Source organism: Eutrigla gurnardus (assembly GCF_963514095.1).
Source record: "Eutrigla gurnardus genome assembly, chromosome: 5".
Lineage (NCBI taxonomy): Eukaryota > Metazoa > Chordata > Actinopteri > Perciformes > Triglidae > Eutrigla > Eutrigla gurnardus.
In genome coordinates this window covers 13,477,249-13,498,774 of record NC_139919.1, presented here as the reverse complement: position 1 = coordinate 13,498,774, position 21,526 = coordinate 13,477,249, and the positions used below count along the sequence as shown (strand labels likewise).

The window sequence follows — 21,526 nt, the reverse complement described above, 5'->3', positions numbered from 1 at the left end:
GCAGCGTTCTGGATACGCTGCAATGGTTTAATCGCAGAGGCCGGCAGTCCGGCCAGGAGAGAGTTGCAGTAGTCAAGGCGGGAGATGACCAGTGCTTGGACCAAGAGTTGCGTTGCATCCTTTGTGAGGAAAGTCCGAATCCTGCGGATATTGTAGAGGGCAAATCTGCAGGATCGGGCCACAGCAGTGATGTTGGGGGTGCAGGATAGTTGGTCATCGAGGATTACACCCAGGTTCCTCGCAGTTGAGGAAGGTAATACTGTGATGCCCTCTACAGTGACCGACAGGTCCATGCGAGGGCAGTCTTTCCCTGGGATGAAGAGGAGTTCGGTTTTATTCAGGTTAAGCTTGAGGTGATGTGCAGTTGTCCAGACAGAGATGTCAGCCAGACAGTCCGAGATGCGAGTTGCAATGTGAGTGTCAGAGGACGGGGGAAAAGAGAGGAACAGCTGGGTGTCATCTGCGTAGCAATGATAGGAGAATCCATGCGATGTGATAACAGAACCTAGTGATCTGGTGTATAGTGAGAACATAAGCGGTCCTAATACTGAGCCTTGAGGGACACCCGTGATTAGACGGTTGAGTTAAGATGCTAGAGGTAGTTTTCACTTGTTGTCATAAAATTGCAAAAATTCGGTGTTTCCTAAAGTGGCCATTGTAAAATGTGGAACTGGAGACACCTAAAACAGTTTTGAGTAGTTTTCCTGGTGTTATTAGTTCTGTAACTCTGTACACTGGAAATTCTGTCTGTGGACAGATCCTGTCGCTGTGATGCAGTCACAAAATAGCACAGGTGTGTAGTGGAGATCAAAATGGAGGCTCAGGTTTGAAGATTGGTGTGGTCCAAGCAAAGGCACTGGCCCCCACAGTTTACACTCCTCACCCTATGTCTTGGTTGGTGCCCCCGCGATAGTGATGTAGTCACGAAACTGTAAAGCTGTGTATTTTCAATCAAAAGTTTGAAGATGGCGCGTGGTCCAAGCAAGTATGTCAAAGCAGAGGAGGAAGTGTGGAAGGGGGCCTTTGGCACACTCACTTTACTTCCCTGGGAAGATAAGCGATTCCGGCTGATGTGATTCCATTACAAGATCATCTTTGGTTAATATTACTGTTGATTTAACTTCCAGGTATGTTTATTGAGAGGAAATTAGTTCTCTAAGCAGAATCCTCTGCTTGCTGCTGGTGATTCTCTCAGCACTCCCTGTGAGAGCGTCTCAGCATAACAGAGAGGATAGAGGTCACATGGGGAGAGCGAAGGCTGAATGCTGAATGTCAATAACAGCCGGGTTTTCGTAATGCTGAAGAACTACAACGGCGTATTTGGGCCACTGTAGGAAAAAAAGAAAAAAAACATGGGAAATATTCAGAGAAAAAAAAGCTAAATTGCTACTTTAAACTAGCAAATTTGCAACTTTATAAAGTAGCAAATTTACCACTTTTTTAATATAATAAATAATCTTGCCCCCTGCTCTCACCTTCGTTTTCTTTTCTTTCTTTTCTTAAATTCACATGTACATCCATCCATCCATTGTCTACCGCTTATCCTCACGGGGGGGGGGGGGCTGGAGCCAATCCCAGCTGTCATTGGGCGAAGGCAGGGTACACCCTGGACAGAACGCCAGTCTATCACAGGGCCGACATGTAGAGACAAACAACCATTCACACTCACATTCACACCTACGGGCAATTTAGAGTCATCAATGAACCTATCCCCATCTTGCATGTCTTTGGACTGTGGGAGGAAGCCGGAGAACCCACGTGTACACAGGGAGAACGTGCAAACTCAGAAGGAACCTGGGCCGACCCGGGAATCGAACCCGGGATCCTCTCGCTGTGAGGCGACAGTGCTACCCACTACACCATCGTGCAGCCCTCACATGTACATATAGCCGATAAAAACAAGTTGTTTGGATCCACTAACACCGGATGTTTGCCGCTACAACAACAAGTGAAATGCTACTGCTAGCATTTACCCCAACTGCACGATCAATAAACACCCATAAAATGACAACTTTATGAAGTCGCTAATTTGCTAGTTTTAAAGTAACAAATTTGCACCTTTTTTTTCTCTGAATATTGCTCACCTCTCCGTTTTTTTGTTGTTGTTGTTGTTTGTTTGTTTTTTCCTACAGTGGCTCTAATAATATTACGATACCATATTATGCTATCGTAGAAGAACCATTTTAATAAATCTAATTATTTTTAAAAATCAAGTCACCGTGGAAACCTATCCTTTCTAGTGATTTTCTCTCTGCATGACTGTTTATATCTCTTCAATGTGTATTGTCTTACCGTTGTTTTGGTAAAGACAAGTTAAGGATTCATATAAAAAGGATAGCACAAGTACATAATGACTTAAAATAAGACTATACGATTATATTGCAGCTACTGCAATGTAACAACCAGCTCAATTATATGCACATATATTGCAGGAAATAGTTACCAGTAAAAACAGCTAATAAACAATAGGTATCAACACTGACATGCAATAACAGTACTTGGAAATGACCGCATAGTTCTGAGATATGCAACAAAAGCAAGTTTTCCTATTCGCTTGTCCAACATCCTCTTCAATCTTCCAACTTCAATCTACCCAAATTCAATCTACCCAAATTCTCCCACGTGACCCCCCTCCTCCGTGACCTCCACTGGCTCCCTGTTGCAGCACGCATCCAATTCAAGACGATGACACTGGCCTTCAGGGCCATCAATGGAACGGCACCTGCCTACCTTCAAACACTGGTCAAACCTCATGCCCCGAAGCGAGCACTCCGCTCCTCTACTTCAGCTGGCCGGCTGGTACCACCATCGCTGAAATCAAACAAATGTCGCTCAGCAAAGTCCAGACTCTTCTCTGTTCTGGCGCCTCAGTGGTGGAACGAACTCCCGACCAATGTCAGGACAGCAGAGTCATTTGCCATCTTCCGAAAAAGGCTCAAGACTCACCTGTTCAGACTTCACCTCGACTCTACATAGCATGACCCACTAACACCCTCCCTCGACCCCCCCCCCCCCCCCCCGCAAAAAAAAAAAAAAAAAAAAAAAAAAAAAAAAAAAAAAAAAAAAACTCGGATCGTAGCACTGTTACTCTTGAAGTACTACTTTACTCAGATGAGGACCTAGCACTTGTTCTATTTTTAGCTCTTACTGCATCGGCAATGATACGTCGTGGTTTCTTTGTTTCCTTCTTTTGACAAATGTACTTATTGTAAGTCGCTTTGGACAAAAGCGTCTGCTAAATGACCTAAATGTAAATGTAAATGTAACTTGTCTTTCCTCTCTTAGATATCTGAGCTATAACAAGATATCTGTCCTCATGCCGATGGTGTTCCAGGACCTACACAAGCTTGAGTGGTTGTATGTTTTATTCTCTACTAAAATAAAGTTCTCCAACCAAATATGCATGCATGGTCTAGTAGGATATATACAATACGCATACTCTGTAAATATTGATGTGCTACAGAGAGAAGTCCAGTTTTGTGGTGAATAATTCCTAATGATACAGTTGATATAGTTCTCCTGACATTGTTTACTTTTTAATCAACACTCTGCAAATGAGGCTGTAACTGTAATTTCTTTTTATAATTTGTTTTTATAGAATCTTGGAAAATAACAATATCCATCAAATATCCTCCATGACCTTCTCCGGACTGAACTCCCTCGTTTTACTGTGAGTTCTTATTTTACAATTGTTTCGTGTTTTGATTTGAGTGTCTTCTCAAATCATTCTTCGTTCTGGTTTTAAGAGCTTTCGTCGATCAATCGAGTGTTCCTCCTTGGAAAAAAAATGCACTACATATCTTCACAATGTGTCTCGCTGATTGACAGGGTTTTGATGAACAACTCTTTGGCAAAGCTGGATGACATTTGTCGGGAAATGCCAAAATTGAACTGGCTGTAAGTAGGGTGTCAAGACATCAAAAGCTGACTTTTGTCATAAAAATGACGTGTCTTTCGATGACAGCAATAACATGTTCCTCCGTGCTTGTGGTGTGTGTCTGATTTTTCCTTCTTCATGTGTGCTTTTCACAACATGCTCTCACAGGGATTTGGAAGCAAATCTGATTGAAACCATTGGAAATGGCTCGTTCTGCTCGTGCAGTATGCTAACAGTTCTGTAAGTGCACATTTACATAATTGAATCCATGACAAAGGTTTAGAATGTCCGTGAAATCAGCCTCAGTTTCCCAGAATGTGATACGTTTGGATTCAAGGCTGTCAGATGATTAGATGTGATGAAGAAGATCAACAAGTGAAGTAATATGATTATTGTTTTGTATTCATTGTCTTTTCTCCAGTGTTTTGCAGCAGAACAGGATCAGCTATATCCACGAACAAGCCTTCTCCGTCCTCCAGAAGCTTGGGGAACTGTAAGTTTGATTGAAAGAAAATCTCAACTTTCAAGTTTGTGCCAAAAAAGAAACTGAAATTATGCAATTTAAGTGTGGATCATTTTTGAAGATGTGCTACCTTCAGAAGAGAAGGAAATGAGCACAGGAATACAGTGATTGCTCTGTGGAGAAACAGGTTTGTGAAGCCTTTGGAATAACCTGATTTTTTCTGCTTTATTTACCCCCCAAAAATCGTTTTAACACTTGCAAAAGTATGTGAGCCTTAAGATACAGTAACTTTCTGTCGAAGCAGTAAAACATAGCTTCAAGCAACAGCTGACACCATTCCAGAGCATGATCCTAATTAGGGGTGGGGAAAAAAATCGATATTGCAATATATTGTTGTGCTCTCTGTCGCAATAAATAAATCGATGCACTGACGGCAAATATCGATATTTTGGGTCTACGGGTTTTTTTAGACTCCCGTTGGTGCGTCTAAAGGGGCGTTCACACCGGACGCGATAGACGCGAATTGAGCGGCGACTTTACATTGAAAATCAATGTAAATGGCGCAATGACACGCGATTCAGGCGGAGGCGGCGCGAATGGAGCGTTTGGCGCGATGAGACGCGGCGCGAATGGCGCGTCTGACGCGAATTAAGCGAATAGTCCAAAATGATCATTCACGCGTCTCACGCGATTGTATTTGCGTCTATCGCGTCCGGTGTGAACGCCGCATAAGCGTGGCCGTGTGCTGTTGTGAGCTTCAAGCGCTTTTCACACAGCATTGAGGGCATGAGGACCCACTTTTCGGCCGGGCTCGATTGCCTATTTACGGGCAGGATTCCGGGCGGCGCGTGTTTACCATCCGCCGGAGGGTCCGCATGTGTGGATCCGCGGAGCCGTGTGCTGCCCGGTGTTGCTGTGAGCTCCAAGCGGTTTTCACCCAGCTCTGAGGGCATGAGGCCCAACTTCCCAGGTACTGGATGGGTGAACATAACTCTGCACATAATTGGTTGCATACTGAAATGTGCCCAATATTTCATTTAATTCTGATGTTATTCTTATCTTGTTTAGCTGTTGTTAAACTAAAACGGGCCCAAGCTTACATAAAACAAGTTGCTACTGACTTTTCAGTATCAGAAAGCACTGTCCTGGTTTACATAAGACATGTTATTAATGTTCATGCACTTTAATGTGTCCAGCTGGACAGTGTTTATTCATTTGTACATTGTACAGTTTTGGAATTTATTTTTTATGCATATTTTTTCTTTTTCAGTCACATATCGTGATATATCGTTGATGAAATTTCTTGCAATATATCGAATATCGCAGATATCGTGTATCGTGATATTATCGTTATCGTGGGCCAAATATCGTCACAGTATCGAATCGTGAGTTACCCGTATCGTCCCACCCCTAATCCTAATGCTGTCACATTTAGAATGATGGCGAATCTGCACGAATACATGTCATTGTGTTAATGAAGATCATTCGTTCCTTTGTGCCCCGTGAGCTTTGAGACCTGAGGATGGTCATTAAACATCAGTGTGCTTGTCCATCACTTTTTCACAGGGCGAAGTATCTCTGCGCTTCTTTGCAGATTGTAGATGTATTTATTGTCCCCAAAGGTTATTTTTTGTGCATCTCTGACCTTTTCATCAGGTCAAAATTTTCTGTTGACAAAGTTTCTCAAAATGTACCGCTGGGATTTCTGTTGGAATTTGTTAGGAATATACATGGTCTAGTCTGGCCTGGACCGGTTTCCACAGCTAGAGGTGGTAATCTATTTGTTATATTTATTGAAAGTCTCATTGCATCCTGAAAGAAATCAATAATAAATAAGATAACATTGGTATTTGTGACTGTCAGGGGACTGTAATAACTTGTGCGTTGAGTTGCTTGCCGTGTACATTCATTAAAATACGTTCACACTCTAATGGATGACACCTAATTGCCCGTCTGTGTGCACCTGTCGGATAGCCAGTCATCAATATCTGTTTGTTGTTTTCTGTCTTGTGGAACTAATGTGGATTTGTCTCGCTGTGCAGGGATCTATCCAGCAACAGATTGGTGGCGATCCCTCCCAACCTCTTTGTTTTACTGGGAGATTTGCTCCAACTGTGAGTTCTGCTTTCACAAATACACTGGGACGTACAGATCTGTTTACAAGCATGGCAATAGAGTTGACCGTTTGATGCTCTCAGTGAATGACAATAGAACCGTCAGTATAGTTAGTGCAGATCAAATTTCAATGTGATGATTAGTAAATACAGAAATACACTCCCTTAGACTAGTACTGACCACAGTCAACAACAAATTGCAATGTCTTGTGTCTGCCTCACAATAAAAGCCAAATTGAAAGTTTTTAATGTGAAGTGAATACTTTGTAAAGATACTGAAGAGTAAAGAGTGAGGCTGGTATCCATGAGAGAATTGTGCTGGATTACGTATTTCATTTGTGAATCCCTCGTACTTAGGGAGGCAATCTGAATCCAAATCCAGGAATGAGGGACTCGGCCTCTACTTGTATTCATATTTATTGATAGATAATTACTGTTTGTAAATACTTGAATGACTATTTCAGAGAAAATGCAGACCATAAATAGTATTAAAAATGGGTTTTTAATTCCATGAAAATCTCCAAGATTCTAACTTGCAGTGTCAACATGCGGTGGGTGGATAACAAGATGTCAGTTAAAGAGGAACAATGAAAGGACACATTGTTAAGAAAGACGAAACCATGACATTTATTTTCATGTTATCTTTATTTCTCATCTTTATCTTCTAGGAATATATCATACAATCCCATCATGGAGCTCCAAGTTGACCACTTCGACAAGTTGCATAAACTGAAGTCACTGTAAGTTTACGTTGCACCACACTGAACGACTCCTGCAGCTCATTGAAAAGGAGGGTGTTGAGATACATTTGAGCTCCCCTGTCATATATGCGTAAAGTTGTGACACGGGAGATTGACTGAACCCCACATTGTTCCCGTGTGAGTGTGTGTATGAATGTGTATGGCTCCCGAGTGGCCCCGTATGGGCCAAGTATGAAGTGTGGACCGGTAGCTGGAGAGGAAAGACTGAACCCTCGATTGCTTGGGGAGCCTGTCCACAGGTGACCCATGCAATTGAGTCACTCACTCTCGTCTCTTAATATGTGTTCAGTCGTATTTGTGCATGTGTGTCCTGTATTTCTGGCCTGTGTGTGTTTGTGTGAGTGTGTGCAAAGTTAAAAAATAACAAAATTGAATTTCCCCTCAGGGATCAATAAAGTATGTCATCTTTCTTCTTCTTTGTATGAAAGCCTCTGTCAAAGTCTGTGAATGTGTCTGTGTGAATAGGTGAATGGAGGTGTTGTAAAGCCCTGTTGAGTAGTCGCTTTGCACCTAGGGAATATGTCCATTTACCATTTAGAAACATTTACTCGGTGAAAACAGCTTTTGAAGACTCAAATCAATCTACTTGAACAGGTCTCTGTGTGGGGTAACTCAATCGATATGTCTCTCTATGCTCTAGGAGTATAGAAGGGATAGAAATTGGAAACATACAACGGAGGATGTTCGAACCTCTCAAGTACTTGACTCACATGTAAGTACTCCATTCTCATGCTCTATCTTTGCACTGTTAATCCCCCATCATTTGGTTTTGACCGTCATCTCATTCAGGCGAGGGGCTATCCAGCCACACACATCTTCGCTTTTGTCTATAGGATTTCCGTCCGGAGCAAAAAAATCCTTTGTTGTCATTTGCAGCATTAAAAAATGATTAATTTTACAGAAGCAGTGTAGTGTAGTCTACATTTGGAAAGATTTGTCATTTGAGCCATAATTCATCCAATAGTAGCCATGCGGTCCGCATGTGGCAAGCGATCGCCGAGCAGTTTGGGATCGGGGACGTTCTGCAGTCGGGGTGAGAGAGAAATCTGTCTGGCACCCGCTGCATTTACACCGATAATGTTTCATAATTCATGGGCGTAATAAACACTATTACTGCTTAGCCTACATGTTGTGGAAGTCCCAGACACACCGGGAAACTAAACGGCCTGCCTGAGTTCATACCCGGAGGAGATGTTCTCAATCATTATCTATGTAAGAAGCTGTGCAATGCCGTCGCATCGAGTTTCGAGAGACGGCGCCGCCGCCCGCAAGCTCTCGAAAATCTTTTAAACTGACCGTTGTCCATCGGGGGGGGGGCTTTTTTCAAACCTTTTAAAATCGTAGAATACATCTTTAAGTTGTAAACTGTCTAGATTACTTCTTTGGTAATGAGTAGGTTTATGAAAACAGTTAGTTGCATGGATTGGACCGGGACAATGTTTTTGGAAACATATTGCTCTTACGGTTTTAGCCATGGTAGTGATGTGGCTCATACTAATGTCAGTCTGTTGGTCAAAAGCTGAAGTTGTATTTGTACAATCATTCATGGTCCCCAGAAGATGAATTCTCCTGCCTTTTGCAATCCCTAAATTCTCCTCTAGCGCCACCATGTGGTTTAGAGTGAAATATCTCCAGTATGGGATGGATTGCCATAATGTTTGGCACAGATATCCATGTTCTCCTTGGGATTAATTGTAATAACACCTTTCATCTAGCGCCACCTGCAGCAGGTCAAAATACTACAGAGCTGTATTTTGTGTTTAGTGCTAATTAACAAATGTTAGCATACCAGTCACGCTAAACTAAGACAATGAGCCTTGTAAACATTGCTTGGAGCTGAACATTAGCATGTTAATATTACCATTGTGAGAATTATGGCATGCTAACTTTAGCAGCTAGCACGGATACAGACTCTTGGTCTTATTCATCTTTAAATGCTGTGAGCAGCTCAAAACACATTTTCATCCATAACTCAAGATTGAATCTGCTAATAATGATAATTTTACACAAATGTGTTTTCTGTCGCTGTTTCTGGTTTCTGGTGTCAATTTATAAAACGATAAACTTAAACTTAAAGGGATAGTTCGGAATTTTGGACATAAGACCTATTTTCCAACTCAGCCGGTGTGTTCGAGACGTCTGGAGACGTTTTCAAGAAATTTCATTCAGTTCTTCTAGTTGCCAAGTTCGCTTGTGCTATAGCTAGCGCAAGTCAATCGTTCTAGTTAGCATGGCATTAAAAACACTCATACCGACTCCACAGCGCACCCGAGGCAAATCAATTGTGACAATATGTGTTGATAGAAAGTTTGAAATAAAACCAACCTTGCATTTTTAAGGATTTGTGTCTCAGCAGCAGCAGCAGCGTGTCATACTTCCTAGTAGGCTATGGCAGCGGCGGAGTGATATCACCTAGCACTTATAAGTTACCGGTTCTATAATAGTTTGTTTACCTGCTGTCATTGCTACAGACGCAGAGTAGCCTGCAGTGCTAGTTTCTTCAATCTCACAGAAATGGACACTTTTGGAGAATATACTGAAACTTTTGAAGACTCTGATGAGGAGTTTTTTTCCACCCAAACCCAACCGTACCTGTACGAGCCTGAATATACAGAGGAAGAATTGCGCAAGAGGGATGCTCAAAGGGCAGAACGTGAACGAGCGTCTGTGGAGACCGAGATAGCCCCCGCTGGAGCTGAGAACCGGGACCGAACAAACAGAGACTGGTGGTGCCAGGCGGGAATCCCCCGCAACGCGTCCGAGGGTTTACAGTTCTCCGGACGGAGCAGAGGTTCGGGTTCGCGGTGCGTAATTGTGGGTTGGCTGGGCCATGTGCTGCCCGGTGTTTGAGTGAGCTCCGAGGGCTTTACAGACAGCCTTGGGGGAACAAGGGCCGACAAATCGGCGGTGTTCAGGTGTGTATTTATCGGCTGGATTCCGAGCAGCGCGTCTTAGAGTTTTGAGTCTGACGGAGCAAAGTAAAATTCCGCTGCTGCTGAGAAACTAGTCCTTCAAAAAATGGATGATTCATGCGATGCGAGGTTAGTTTTGTTTCAAATATTATTCTATCAACACAGATATGTACGGAGCCCTGGAGGTGACATGAAGGGGAAAAAAAAACCGAAGGTAAAATTTTTTTTAAAAACTGAGAAGAGGTATGTACTGGGGACAAACGCAAGATCTCGAGAAAGAAACTCGAGATCTCGCGAAAGAAACTCGAGATCTCGCGATAGAAACTCGAGATCTCGAGAAAGAAACTCGAGATCTCGAGTTCTTTTTTTTCTTTTTTATTATTATTTATTTATTTTTTCAATAAATCTTTATTGAGTGTCTTTTGGGGTCTGCAGCCTTCGGAGGAGGAGACCTGTTGCCTCCGTAGACCGCGTAGGCTGCAGACCCCAAAAGACACTCAATAAAGATTTATTGAAAAAAAAAAAAAAAAAAAAAAACTCGAGATCTCGAGTTTCTTTCGCGAGATCTCGAGTTTCTTTCTCGAGATCTCGCGTTTGTCCCCAGTACATACCGCTTCTCAGTTTTTGGTTTTTTTTACCTTCGTTTTTTTGCCCCCTTCATGTCACCTCCGGGGCTCCGTCGATATGTACATCAACAGTCTAGTGTTTTAATTGATTTGCCTCGGGTGCACTGTGGAGTCGGTATGAGTGTTTTTAATGCCATGCTAACTAGAACGATTGACTTGTGCTAGCCATAGCACAAGCGAACTCGGCAACTAGAAGAACTGAATGAAATTTCTTGAAAACGTCTCCAGACGTCTCAAACACACCGGCTGAGTTGGAAAATAGATCTTATGACCAAAATTCCGAACTATCCCTTTAACGTAAAAGAGTGCGTCTGCTGTAAAAATCCTAAACCTTTAATTTGTAAGTAAATACCCTCCCATTTCTTGGACTTAACTGTATACTCTTCTTTCGTTAATCTCCTGTCAACAGCTACTTCAAGAAATTCCAGTACTGCGGCTATGCTCCACATGTGCGCAGCTGCAAACCCAACACTGACGGCATCTCGTCCTTCGAGGACCTGCTGGCCAACATTGTGCTGAGGGTCTTTGTGTGGGTGGTCTCTGCCACCACCTGCTTCGGCAACGTCTTCGTTATCTGCATGCGCTCCTACATCAGATCAGAGAACAAACTCCATGCAATGTGCATCATTTCTCTCTGCTGTGAGTCACACTGAATTTTAAGGCAGTATGTCATGGAAACAGGCTTGCCATTCATTCCTTTACCTGCATAGTACATGATAACTTTGATAAAATTATGGCAGTTTGCCTTGTGAACACTAGTTCACTACCCACGTTTATATTTGCCATGTCAGTATGTTTATAGACCCGACTACACTCTATAGGATTATGGCAGATGCAAGAAGTGACAAACTCTGCAAAATACTCTACTTGCAAAGTCAACAGGCCTTCAAACCCAGTAGGGATTTTGAAATTAGTTCCCAACATGCTCATATATCATCAAAGAGTGTAGATTTTCATATTACACACACTGCCACCTTCCTGAATAAGACTAAATGTCAAACATGATCAAATATTTAATATTGCCAAGATTCACATACCCCAAAAGATTATTTGTTGCTCACAAATTATGGAACCTGCTTTAGGATAGTAGTCAGTGATTGATTAAATAATGGCTAATGGTTAAATGATGCTCTCGGCACCAAGGTGTCAGAAGTCAATAATGCTATTTGCACCCAAGAGAAACAGTCATTGTAGTTGTATTTAGAACGGCAGCGACAAGTACCCAGGTGTCCATCATCAGCAATGCTTTTTGCACCTGACGCAGGCATATATTAGAAACTGTAGGTTTTATGTACTGCAGCCTATAGGATATGTATGTTCTCCCCAAACCTGAGTTGTTTTGTTCCCTGAATCTATCCAAACTGTGACTGGAAAAAAAAAAGAAAAGTTTTCCAATGGCTTAGTATGTATGAGCATGGTTCCTGATATGCAAGCTGATATGGCATTCAGATAAGGGAGAGTTAGTTAGGGTTAGGGCCTTCGTCTTCTACAGAAATAAAGGTCCTTTGGAAATGAAACAGAATTTAAGAGGAGATTGTGACCGTTGTACCGTAACCGCATTTTCTCAATTATAGTGCATTTAGAGTATAGTGTGTGTGTGTGTGTGTGTGTGTGTGTGTGTGTGTGTGTGTGTGTGTGTGTGATAAGGTTAGATGCATGTGGTGACATCGAAGAGAGGATATTATTTTCATGACGAGACAGATAGCATTGACACTGCACAGTTAAAAGTATAATCTAAACTGCAGTTGCTCATATGGAAATCATGTCATGCATGTTCCTTCATGATTTGCTTGTGATTTACATACAGTATGGGTTTCGCATTTGTTCTATGTCACATGAGGAAATTGAGTTGTCATCAGCATGTTGAAAAGAATATGAAGAAAACTACTCTTTAACCTTTTAAAAGAGCTCACTGGTATAGGAAGTCACTGACTGGATCTATGCAGGAACACAAATCAGCTATAGTGTAAGTTGACTTTATGGTTATTATTCCAAAGATAGAATGTAATTTGACTAGCAACTGCAGAGCGAGAGAAACTACAAAATAAATCGAAAAAGAATGTCCTTCACGACATTCATGAAAGCCTATGCTGCAATTTCACATCTATAAGTCAAATATGAATCCTGTATAGACTGACTACAATAGTTGATCACACTGAACAAACTAAATCAATTATGCAAAGCATCAGTTCTATGTTCCAACAGATACAGACTGTCCTCCTCGAGAAAACGACCACATAGGTCGTGTGTCAAGCACCGAATTACGACCATATGTTACGTTTCAAAATAGCGCGCCCTCTAGCGGTCAAGTAAATATCGACACTCCGGTGTCTCAGACGATCGCCCCCCGTCAATCATCGGCAGAGACCCCCCCCACACGTCGACCTAAACCTACCCCCCCCCCCCCCCCCCCCCCCCCCGCGCGCGCGTGCGCGGACAATTGCCCCCCGTCAATCATCGGCAGAGACCCCCCCCCACACGTCGACCTAACCCTAACCTTGACCACTACTATCGTTGCGGAAGAATCTCCGCAATACGCTCCCAGAGGTCGTATTTGAGGACGTGACACACGACCTATTTGGTCGTATGAGTTAGAGGGCTTGTTGCACAGATATGTTGCTACATCCAAATTGACAGCCATGCAGAGGGTGACGATCATTATTCATTATCTCATTTCTGGCCTTTCTTACTCAATATGTTGACCTTTTAAATGTATGAAAAACTAGAATGTCAATGGGGACTGTTCTCAGTTGGGCAGACAAAAACTGAGCCATTCATCCATTGCTTGTTTTCAACAACAATGGATTATGTGTCCCTGTGCATGTAGGACTTCATTGTGGTTTAGAGTTATAGCTTATAAATGAATTTCTTTGTGGTAGTGTAGAAGAAAATGTGTTACCTTACAATTTTTATTTGGTTTTGGTATAATGTTCCTTTCTCTCTAAACATCAAATGTCCTGCTGAGCTGTTTCTATTGAATTTAACCCTTGCAGTCTTGATGAAAAGACTCTTTGATCTTTCCCTCTTCCTGAACTGTTTACCTTTCATACATTGATCAAGGCCCGATGAGTGACCCCTGTAGTGACATCGTCTAGCTCTCCCGAGAACGGTCACACCTTGTAGACATCCACAGATGTCTCTTCCTCTGCAGAGAGACGTGTTGATTAAATGCGAATCCACTCATGACACCTTTCCTTTTGTTCTCTCGAATGTTCTGTATAAATCCATCTCGGCCAGGCCATTTGACAGACTGGATCTTCATGGATACACCGTGGATTTCTTTTCTCCACTGTCAGTGATTAAACCTCATTTGAACCAGCCACAAAATTGGACCTGAAGAAATTTCTTCTGCAGTAGTCAAAATGTCACCTTTCCCTTCCTGTGCAATTTGACACATTTCTAACACATTTTCTATTAGTTATTTCTCAGAACCCATTTTTTTTAGAAAAAAGAAAAAGTAAATCAACTCAGAGAGGACTTTGTAGTTGAGTCAGCCAGATATCAACTTTAATCTTTACAATTTGATGTACTTGGTGGATTTCATTATGAAACAATACTGAATGTATATGGTATAGTTATATAACTAAACACATGGCATTTAGAGGTATGTGTCAGCTGTAAAAGCAAACCAGTTATGCACAACAAAGCTTCACCTCAGCTGTCCCATTCAATTTTCACATGACCAATGTTAGAGATGGATAAACACACACACACACACACAAACATATAGGGAGCATTGGTACGTTTCCATATCAAAGGAATTACTATCGGGGGGGTTGAGTATGAATTTACTATATTATGTATCATATAGTAGTGACGATGAAGCAGTGGTGAATTCCATAGAGGATTTCAAATTGTTCAATAGTTCAATTTCAGCTTTGACAAAGTGCCTGCAAAACATCGTAATGAGTTTGCGATGAGTAAAAGAAAACAGCATGCAGGTTGGGCTTTATTCATGATTTTAGAGGAGTTTCTATGTGTATGATAACTTTAACCCAAGATAGGGCTTGGGGCCACGTGCAAAAACATCTGAAGATTCAAAGGAGCAGTGTGTCGGATTTAGTGCCATCTGGTGGTGAGGTTGCAGATTCCAACCAACTCGATTCCCCTCCGCTCACCCCTCCCTATCCAAGCGTGTCACAGATTAACAGTGGCCTTCAGGTAACGTAAAAAAGCGAAAGACTCCCTTTTAAACTTGTGCTTGGTTTGTCCGTTATGGACTACTGTCCGTTCTGGATCTATGAAGAGGACCCACTCCCTATGTAGATACAAACAGCTCATTCTAAGCGAAAACACAGCGATTCTTAGTTAAAGGTGATTATACACTAATGGAAATATTGTAAGGATTATGATATCCCATTCCTGCCAATAAATCCCTTTTAATCCTACACACTGTTCCTTTAAAGCCAGCATTTCATGAAAGCAGAAATGTCTCGTCTTTCCACTATCTGTGTAGCCTATTAGAAAGCCCTATTTTAACTGTGTTGATTGATACCATAATCATGTGCACATGATTACTGTATAGTCAACAGTTATCCATAAATTAATATGTAGGTGTTGGTCAAAACGTATGATCCAGTGCATGTTTTTGCCATGTTACTGTAAATTGTGTGGTCATACATTACATGTTTATTTACTCTTTTTGCCGAGTTACCATAACCAATGGCAACAGTTTGATCTGTAAATTTAAAAGGTAACAAAGGATAAAAAATGAATTTACCATTATAGGGCAAATGGGTCTAGCAGAGACACCAGGAAGTCAGTGCTCTTCTGGACGATATAGTCTGGCCAAACAACACAAGCTAAATCATAAAATTTTAATTTTAACACTTTAACACACAGCTGTCGAGGTGTTGCTAGGAAGTTTTTGTTACCTTTGGACAGTGCCAGGCTAGATGTTCCCCCATTTCCAGTGTTTATGCTAAGCTAAGCAAACCTGTCCCTAAATGTCGAACTATTCCATAAATTTTGTCATAAGAATTTGTTTTTTTAATTTGCTAATTTGCTGTTAATAATATGTGCTATCCAAATACAATATAGACCAACTTCCCCTTTTGCTCGCCACATTGTCATATATAGAAACTTAAAATTGTGCATGCTTGAACTAAGAATGGAGTTAAGTTTATTCACATAACCGTGTGTTCATTTTCATGAATACATGCTGCAATCATGAAATCATTCTTTGCATACCAATCATTTATACATCTGAGCCTTGTTGTGTAATCAAGAATTGAATCAGTTCGTATCACCAGTAATCTATTGATGATGTATACTACTGTATATATCTATCAGGGTTGGGTTCCTGTAATAGAGCTGTTCTGAAGGACTGAGTTCAAATGGCCCTTGATCTAAATGATATATGCAGCATGTGAGATAGGCAGCCTAGGATGCTTCAGAATGATTTTAGATTGCTGTTTTATTTTCTTTGCATCAAAGCACAATACTTTCTGTTCTATTTGCTGTAATCTCCCTCTACTATTTATCATAACATAAAATACCAGGACATATGAAGAGGTAGCTGAATGTGAGCAGCTTGTGTTTTGTCCTTTTCTTATACATGGCTATACAGGGTTGAAAGGAAGCCTTTCATGTAGGGTCATTAATGTATGTGGTTTAATTCTATTCTCACTTCTAAGGGAAAGTGTTGCTTCCCTTTGAAGGGAACTTCTTTGAGAATACCTGCTTTATCAGAGAGAGTCTTGATGTTTTTCACTTATCATTCAAATGCATTTCAGCAGACTTTGTGCTTTAAATCAGACAATCAACGTTTCAAGAGTTTGCAGTGGGTTGAGTTAGGCTAAACCTAGATCTGGATACCAGTCTTCTTTCTTGTCCTCTGTATATAATTTACTGCTCTCCTTCTTCGCAGGTGCCGACGGGCTGATGGGCATTTACCTCTTCATGATCGGCGCGTATGATCTGAAGTTCCGCGGCGAGTACAACCGGCACGCTCAGGCCTGGATGGACAGCAGTCAGTGTCAGGTCATCGGCTCTCTGGCCATGCTGTCCACCGAGGTATCCGTCCTCCTCCTCACTTACCTCACCCTGGAGAAATACATCTGCATCGTTTACCCATTCCAGTACTTGACGCCTGGCTGGCGACGAACTGTCACCATCCTCCTCGGGATATGGCTGTTTGGCTTTATTATTGCCATTCTGCCTCTGGCCTGCAAGGGGCTGTTTCGCAACTTCTATGGGACCAATGGAGTTTGCTTCCCGCTGCACTCTGAGCAGCCAGAGACGCTTTGGGCTCATGTTTACTCCATCGTCATTTTTCTGGGTGGGTATTTGTTCTTGCACTAGTAATTAGAGCTTTTTAATATACTTGTTGTTGTCCTCATTCACTTACTAAAGTTAACCCAACGTCATTATTTAGTGAGCGTCTTCATATGTGCTATTGCAGTTGCATGGCTACCTAGAGACTAACCATATATCTCTCTGCAGGTCTGAACCTGGTGGCCTTCCTCATCATTGTCTTATCCTATGCTAGCATGTTCTATAATATCCAGAGAACAGGGACTCAGACCACTAAATACAGCAACCACATCAAGAAAGAGGTGACCATCGCCAAAAGGTTCTTCTCCATCGTCATCACAGACTCCCTTTGCTGGATCCCCATTTTCATCCTCAAGATCCTGTCACTGCTGCAGGTGGAGATTCCCGGTACAGTAGTGTGTGCTATAACCATTCAAATCAATACTCCACTGAAAGTCTACATTTTGAGTGTACACTCCATCAGTAAGCTAGCAATGTGGCTCTGGAGTACTTTATGTTCAAAATAATTGTTGCTTTGCTGATAAATCACCAGATTTGCCACTTCTGGCTGAGCTGAATACCACTATATATTAACTTTTTAGTCACCTTCCAAGCTCACGGGGAGATGAGTGCTCAAGAGCGATTCTTGGTGGAGTGTGTCGTTGCATTTTCTGTATTAGATTTCAAAGTAGTCGAGCAGGTTTTGCTATGTTTTAATAGTGTTTTCGAAGGGTATTTATAACTGTTCAGCATTCACTTGCAGCCACCTTGGTGGAGTTTGCACTGTAAACCCAAATGACCCATTAGTGATCTATTATATGCATAACCTGCGGAGTTCTGGCTTCCTAATTAGGTCCCACGTTGGGATGAATTGACTAGTCATTAATAATGAAAGAGGTTTGACAAAAGGATGTATTCTCCCAACCCAGTGTTAAAATGAATACTCTTTAATGTTTTGTTTATTTTTCATTTAATAATCTTGTCTCTGTGTCTTTTCTTTCTCGGCAGGTACCATCAGCTCCTGGGTAGTCATATTTATTCTGCCCATCAACAGCGCCCTTAATCCCATCCTTTACACGCTGACCACAAGGCCTTTCAAAGAGACCATTCTGCAGGTATGGGCTAATTACAGGCAGAGGAGGCCTCTGCTCAGTGGTCACCCGCCTCATCATCCCTCGCTCACCTGGCAGGAAATGTGGCCCCTCCAGGAGAACAGTCACATCCTTACCGCGGGGCACGCACTGGAAGCGACAGGCACAATCGCCAAGCTCACCCCTGTGGAAAATACCATTGACGGATACAATGACATTAATATGTGCATGCAGCAACTACACAGGCAGCATACAGTGCTGTCAGTATGCTCGAAGACACAAACCCCCTCACACCAAGCCAAACACACACAGATGCATGATCTGGTCATCGAGTAGCAGATCTGTTTGTAATTCCATCAATGAGTCACCTTAAGAGATTGAATGTGATTCACTTTAATTCATCTCCGTAATTAAGACATTATTGAATCAGTTCAAAACCTGTTTGTTTTTTTGCCCAGATTTCTCCTTTGTGGTTAAAATCATTAGCATCTTTGGAAATCCCACTACATGCATACAATACATGCATCAGCATCATAATGAAGACCACTTTTAGTGCCAAAAAAAGAAGTCGTAGCTTTTGTTCCAGTAGCTTTAATCGCTCAGTTTAATATCATACATGGGATGTCTTCCATCACTCTTTCTGAAACCAGAATATCCTGTCCATATTCTGAGCCGAATATTAATCAGTTATTTTACTGGCAAGCAACATTTGGCCCACTTAATTGCTAACAGTTATAAAATACAGAATAATTTGGCCAAATACAATATACAGCTCCCATTGACCACTTGGCAGCACTTCTGTAACTAAATCGTATTAAATATGTTGCTGTTGAATGCTAACAAAATAATTGTTGAGAAGTTCATTAGGACCAAAAGTAAAAATCTTAACTCAAAATTCACTTACCAGCAGAGTTTTTAAGGTCTTTTGAGGTCTTCCTCATTGAGTTTACTACACTATGTTCAAACATATGTTTTATACTTGCCACAGTAGTAGATTGTTTTTATGGACAAAGTCCTGATGCAACGCTGGTGCACTAATGCCACTCGTGCGAAGAGACGCATTGGTAAAACACCACTACATTTTTCCTTTAAACAGCAAAAACAGGAACAATCAAAACAGGCAGCACATGGAAAAATACAAATAATTGAGTATTTGTGGCTCATTGTGTTGCTTAATTAAACTGAGATAGCACCACAACTGGCAGTTATTTTTGAAATGTTGCAGCAGCAAAGCCCTGCAAGGATGTCTTATGGGGAAAAACAACTGAAACTAAAAAAAAAAAAAAAAAAACATCTGTAAAATGTGCAGCTAAAGGCTTTGAAGCATCACAATTCAGGTATTCATGTGCATTTTGTTTGGATCTGTGGTATTTTCTGTTTACGCCTTTAAAAACAGCTGAAATCTCACTTATTTAAAATTGTATGTCACCTTGAGCTGCCCGCTGTTTGTAATGTTTGTGGGTTTTTTTACTGTTTTATGTTTTTTATTTTGTTTTTTACTTAATTTTTTAGTTTGATAATATTATATTTTGTGAAACAATTTGTGAATTGTGTCTTATGAAAGGTGCTATTATAAATACATTTTGTGTCATTATTTTATGCCCTTCTCTTTAAAAATTGAATCGTCATCAGCAGCATACATTTCCTGCCACTTCTATAATCTATTGATAATAGCACATGCAACTTGCAACAGCAAAGAACACTTTTTCACCAAGTTAACCTTCTAAGTTTGCATTTATCCAGTGTGCAAAACATTTTTTTTTTTTTCGTTTTTTTTCTGTATTTGTTCTTTTGTCCATCATCAATGTTGTCTGTTGCCTCTGCTGCCAAATTCTGTTATAGAAATGTTGAATGTAAAGTATGAGATATAGGGTAGAAGAAAATTCCCCAGCTGGTCTGGGGTTTAAACTTTTGACTAAGCCAGCCAGACCTGATCTGTACAGTGAAGACATTTGTTCAATGATCATAAAGTCTTCTACACATAGTTTCTTCAATGAGCTACTGATTCCTGTGGAAATTTACCTTTTCAGACATTGTAAATGTATAAATGATATGTGTTATTGTGTGTGTCATTTGTGTTAATATTACATACATGCTGAAAAGCAGTGCTTGAAGTGGGCTGGTTTACTCTTTAGCGTACCTTGGTGTACGTTTTGTGTGACTTTGTATTGCGTATATAATGTCATAATTCATTAATTATAATAAGTAATTTGCAGAATATTATTTTACGGGGCAAACATTTACAAGAACTAGATGTTCAGATAAAGGCTGTATCATAAAATAATTGTTGAACTACCGGTAGTAATCATAATGATCCAAAATTATATGAAATTGCATAGTTTTAAATCAGAAACCTTCAAATGTTCTTGGGGGAGGCTCCCCCAAACCCAATATCCCCTGGTATATTTTCTAAACGGTATGAATTCAGAATGTATTAATGATTACTGATACACACATCCACATGTGGAATACTGGCACTGTTTCCTTTCTACTTCAAGCACTGCTGAAAAGACAAAGAAGCCAACTGTTTCTTTTGGAATATTATGACAATATCTGCAGGCTGACATTAAATATTGATGAGGAAAATGTGTTAAACATGTGTTTTGTTGTATTGATTTGTGTCTTACAGTAAAGAGGTAGTTTTTCTGTTTTTGGTATTCTTGAAATGTGGACAGTAAATATATGTATGCCTCCCATCTGCTTGTTGAATTATTTATTATTTGGTTTATATTAGACATTTTGTTTTATCTAAAGAAAAATTCAGCACATTAACATGTTGATTCCCATATAGACTAACTCATTGTCCCTCAGAAACAGCTGAAAACAGGGATGACAAATTGTACAGAATTAAACATGAACATTTGAATAATGCAATGGTGCAGAGAGCAAAGAATGATGGAATAAATATGGAGTAATTCGTGTTACGGGTTACTTTATAAACACGAGGGGGTCAGTAGGCATATATACAATGTTTACAGCGATGCATGTCTATAGTGAAATAACGACTACCTACTTCTAATTCTGCAGCTTTAGCTAATGTCAGCTAGGTTAGCAATAAACTGGATGCAGAAAAAAAACACTTAATGTCTCAAGTAAACAAGAATCACAAAACAGCTGTAATAAAAAAAAAGATTTAACAATGTCAGCAACAGAAAGTCCAGCTGGAAACCAAATGCGGGTATTAGTTATTACGACATTTTTATTGAACCACAAAGGTGTAGGCCTATTACACAGTACTTAAATGCACTTACACTCAGAAACCAAGAAGACTGTAATTTAAATTAATAAACTACCGGTAGGCTACTATCCAGCCTACATTCAGTTGACAAGCTATTTCTTTTATTTATGTATTCTCATTTGTTAAATACCTTTCTTCCGATAAAGTAGTTGGTTAAATTCTTATAGAAAATTAAAAGATGAACAAACG

At 40.8% G+C, this 21,526-nt stretch overlaps 1 protein-coding gene across 1 annotated transcript in view; it reads left to right on the top strand.

The window, feature by feature from the left end:
- Positions 1 to 18,435, top strand: part of rxfp1 (relaxin family peptide receptor 1) — a gene marked incomplete at its 3' end in the record, with an annotated part of 84,674 nt that extends 66,239 nt beyond the window's left edge. The window contains exons 7-18 of the mRNA XM_084009391.1: positions 3,286 to 3,357; positions 3,599 to 3,670; positions 3,829 to 3,897; positions 4,046 to 4,117; positions 4,299 to 4,370; positions 6,383 to 6,454; positions 7,123 to 7,194; positions 7,856 to 7,927; positions 11,163 to 11,392; positions 16,623 to 17,033; positions 17,198 to 17,416; positions 18,017 to 18,435. Coding sequence (XP_083865517.1) covers positions 3,286 to 3,357; positions 3,599 to 3,670; positions 3,829 to 3,897; positions 4,046 to 4,117; positions 4,299 to 4,370; positions 6,383 to 6,454; positions 7,123 to 7,194; positions 7,856 to 7,927; positions 11,163 to 11,392; positions 16,623 to 17,033; positions 17,198 to 17,416; positions 18,017 to 18,435 — 1,852 coding nt within the window. The remainder of the gene's footprint in view (positions 1 to 3,285; positions 3,358 to 3,598; positions 3,671 to 3,828; positions 3,898 to 4,045; positions 4,118 to 4,298; positions 4,371 to 6,382; positions 6,455 to 7,122; positions 7,195 to 7,855; positions 7,928 to 11,162; positions 11,393 to 16,622; positions 17,034 to 17,197; positions 17,417 to 18,016) is intronic.
- Positions 18,436 to 21,526: the final 3,091 nt, after the last annotated feature.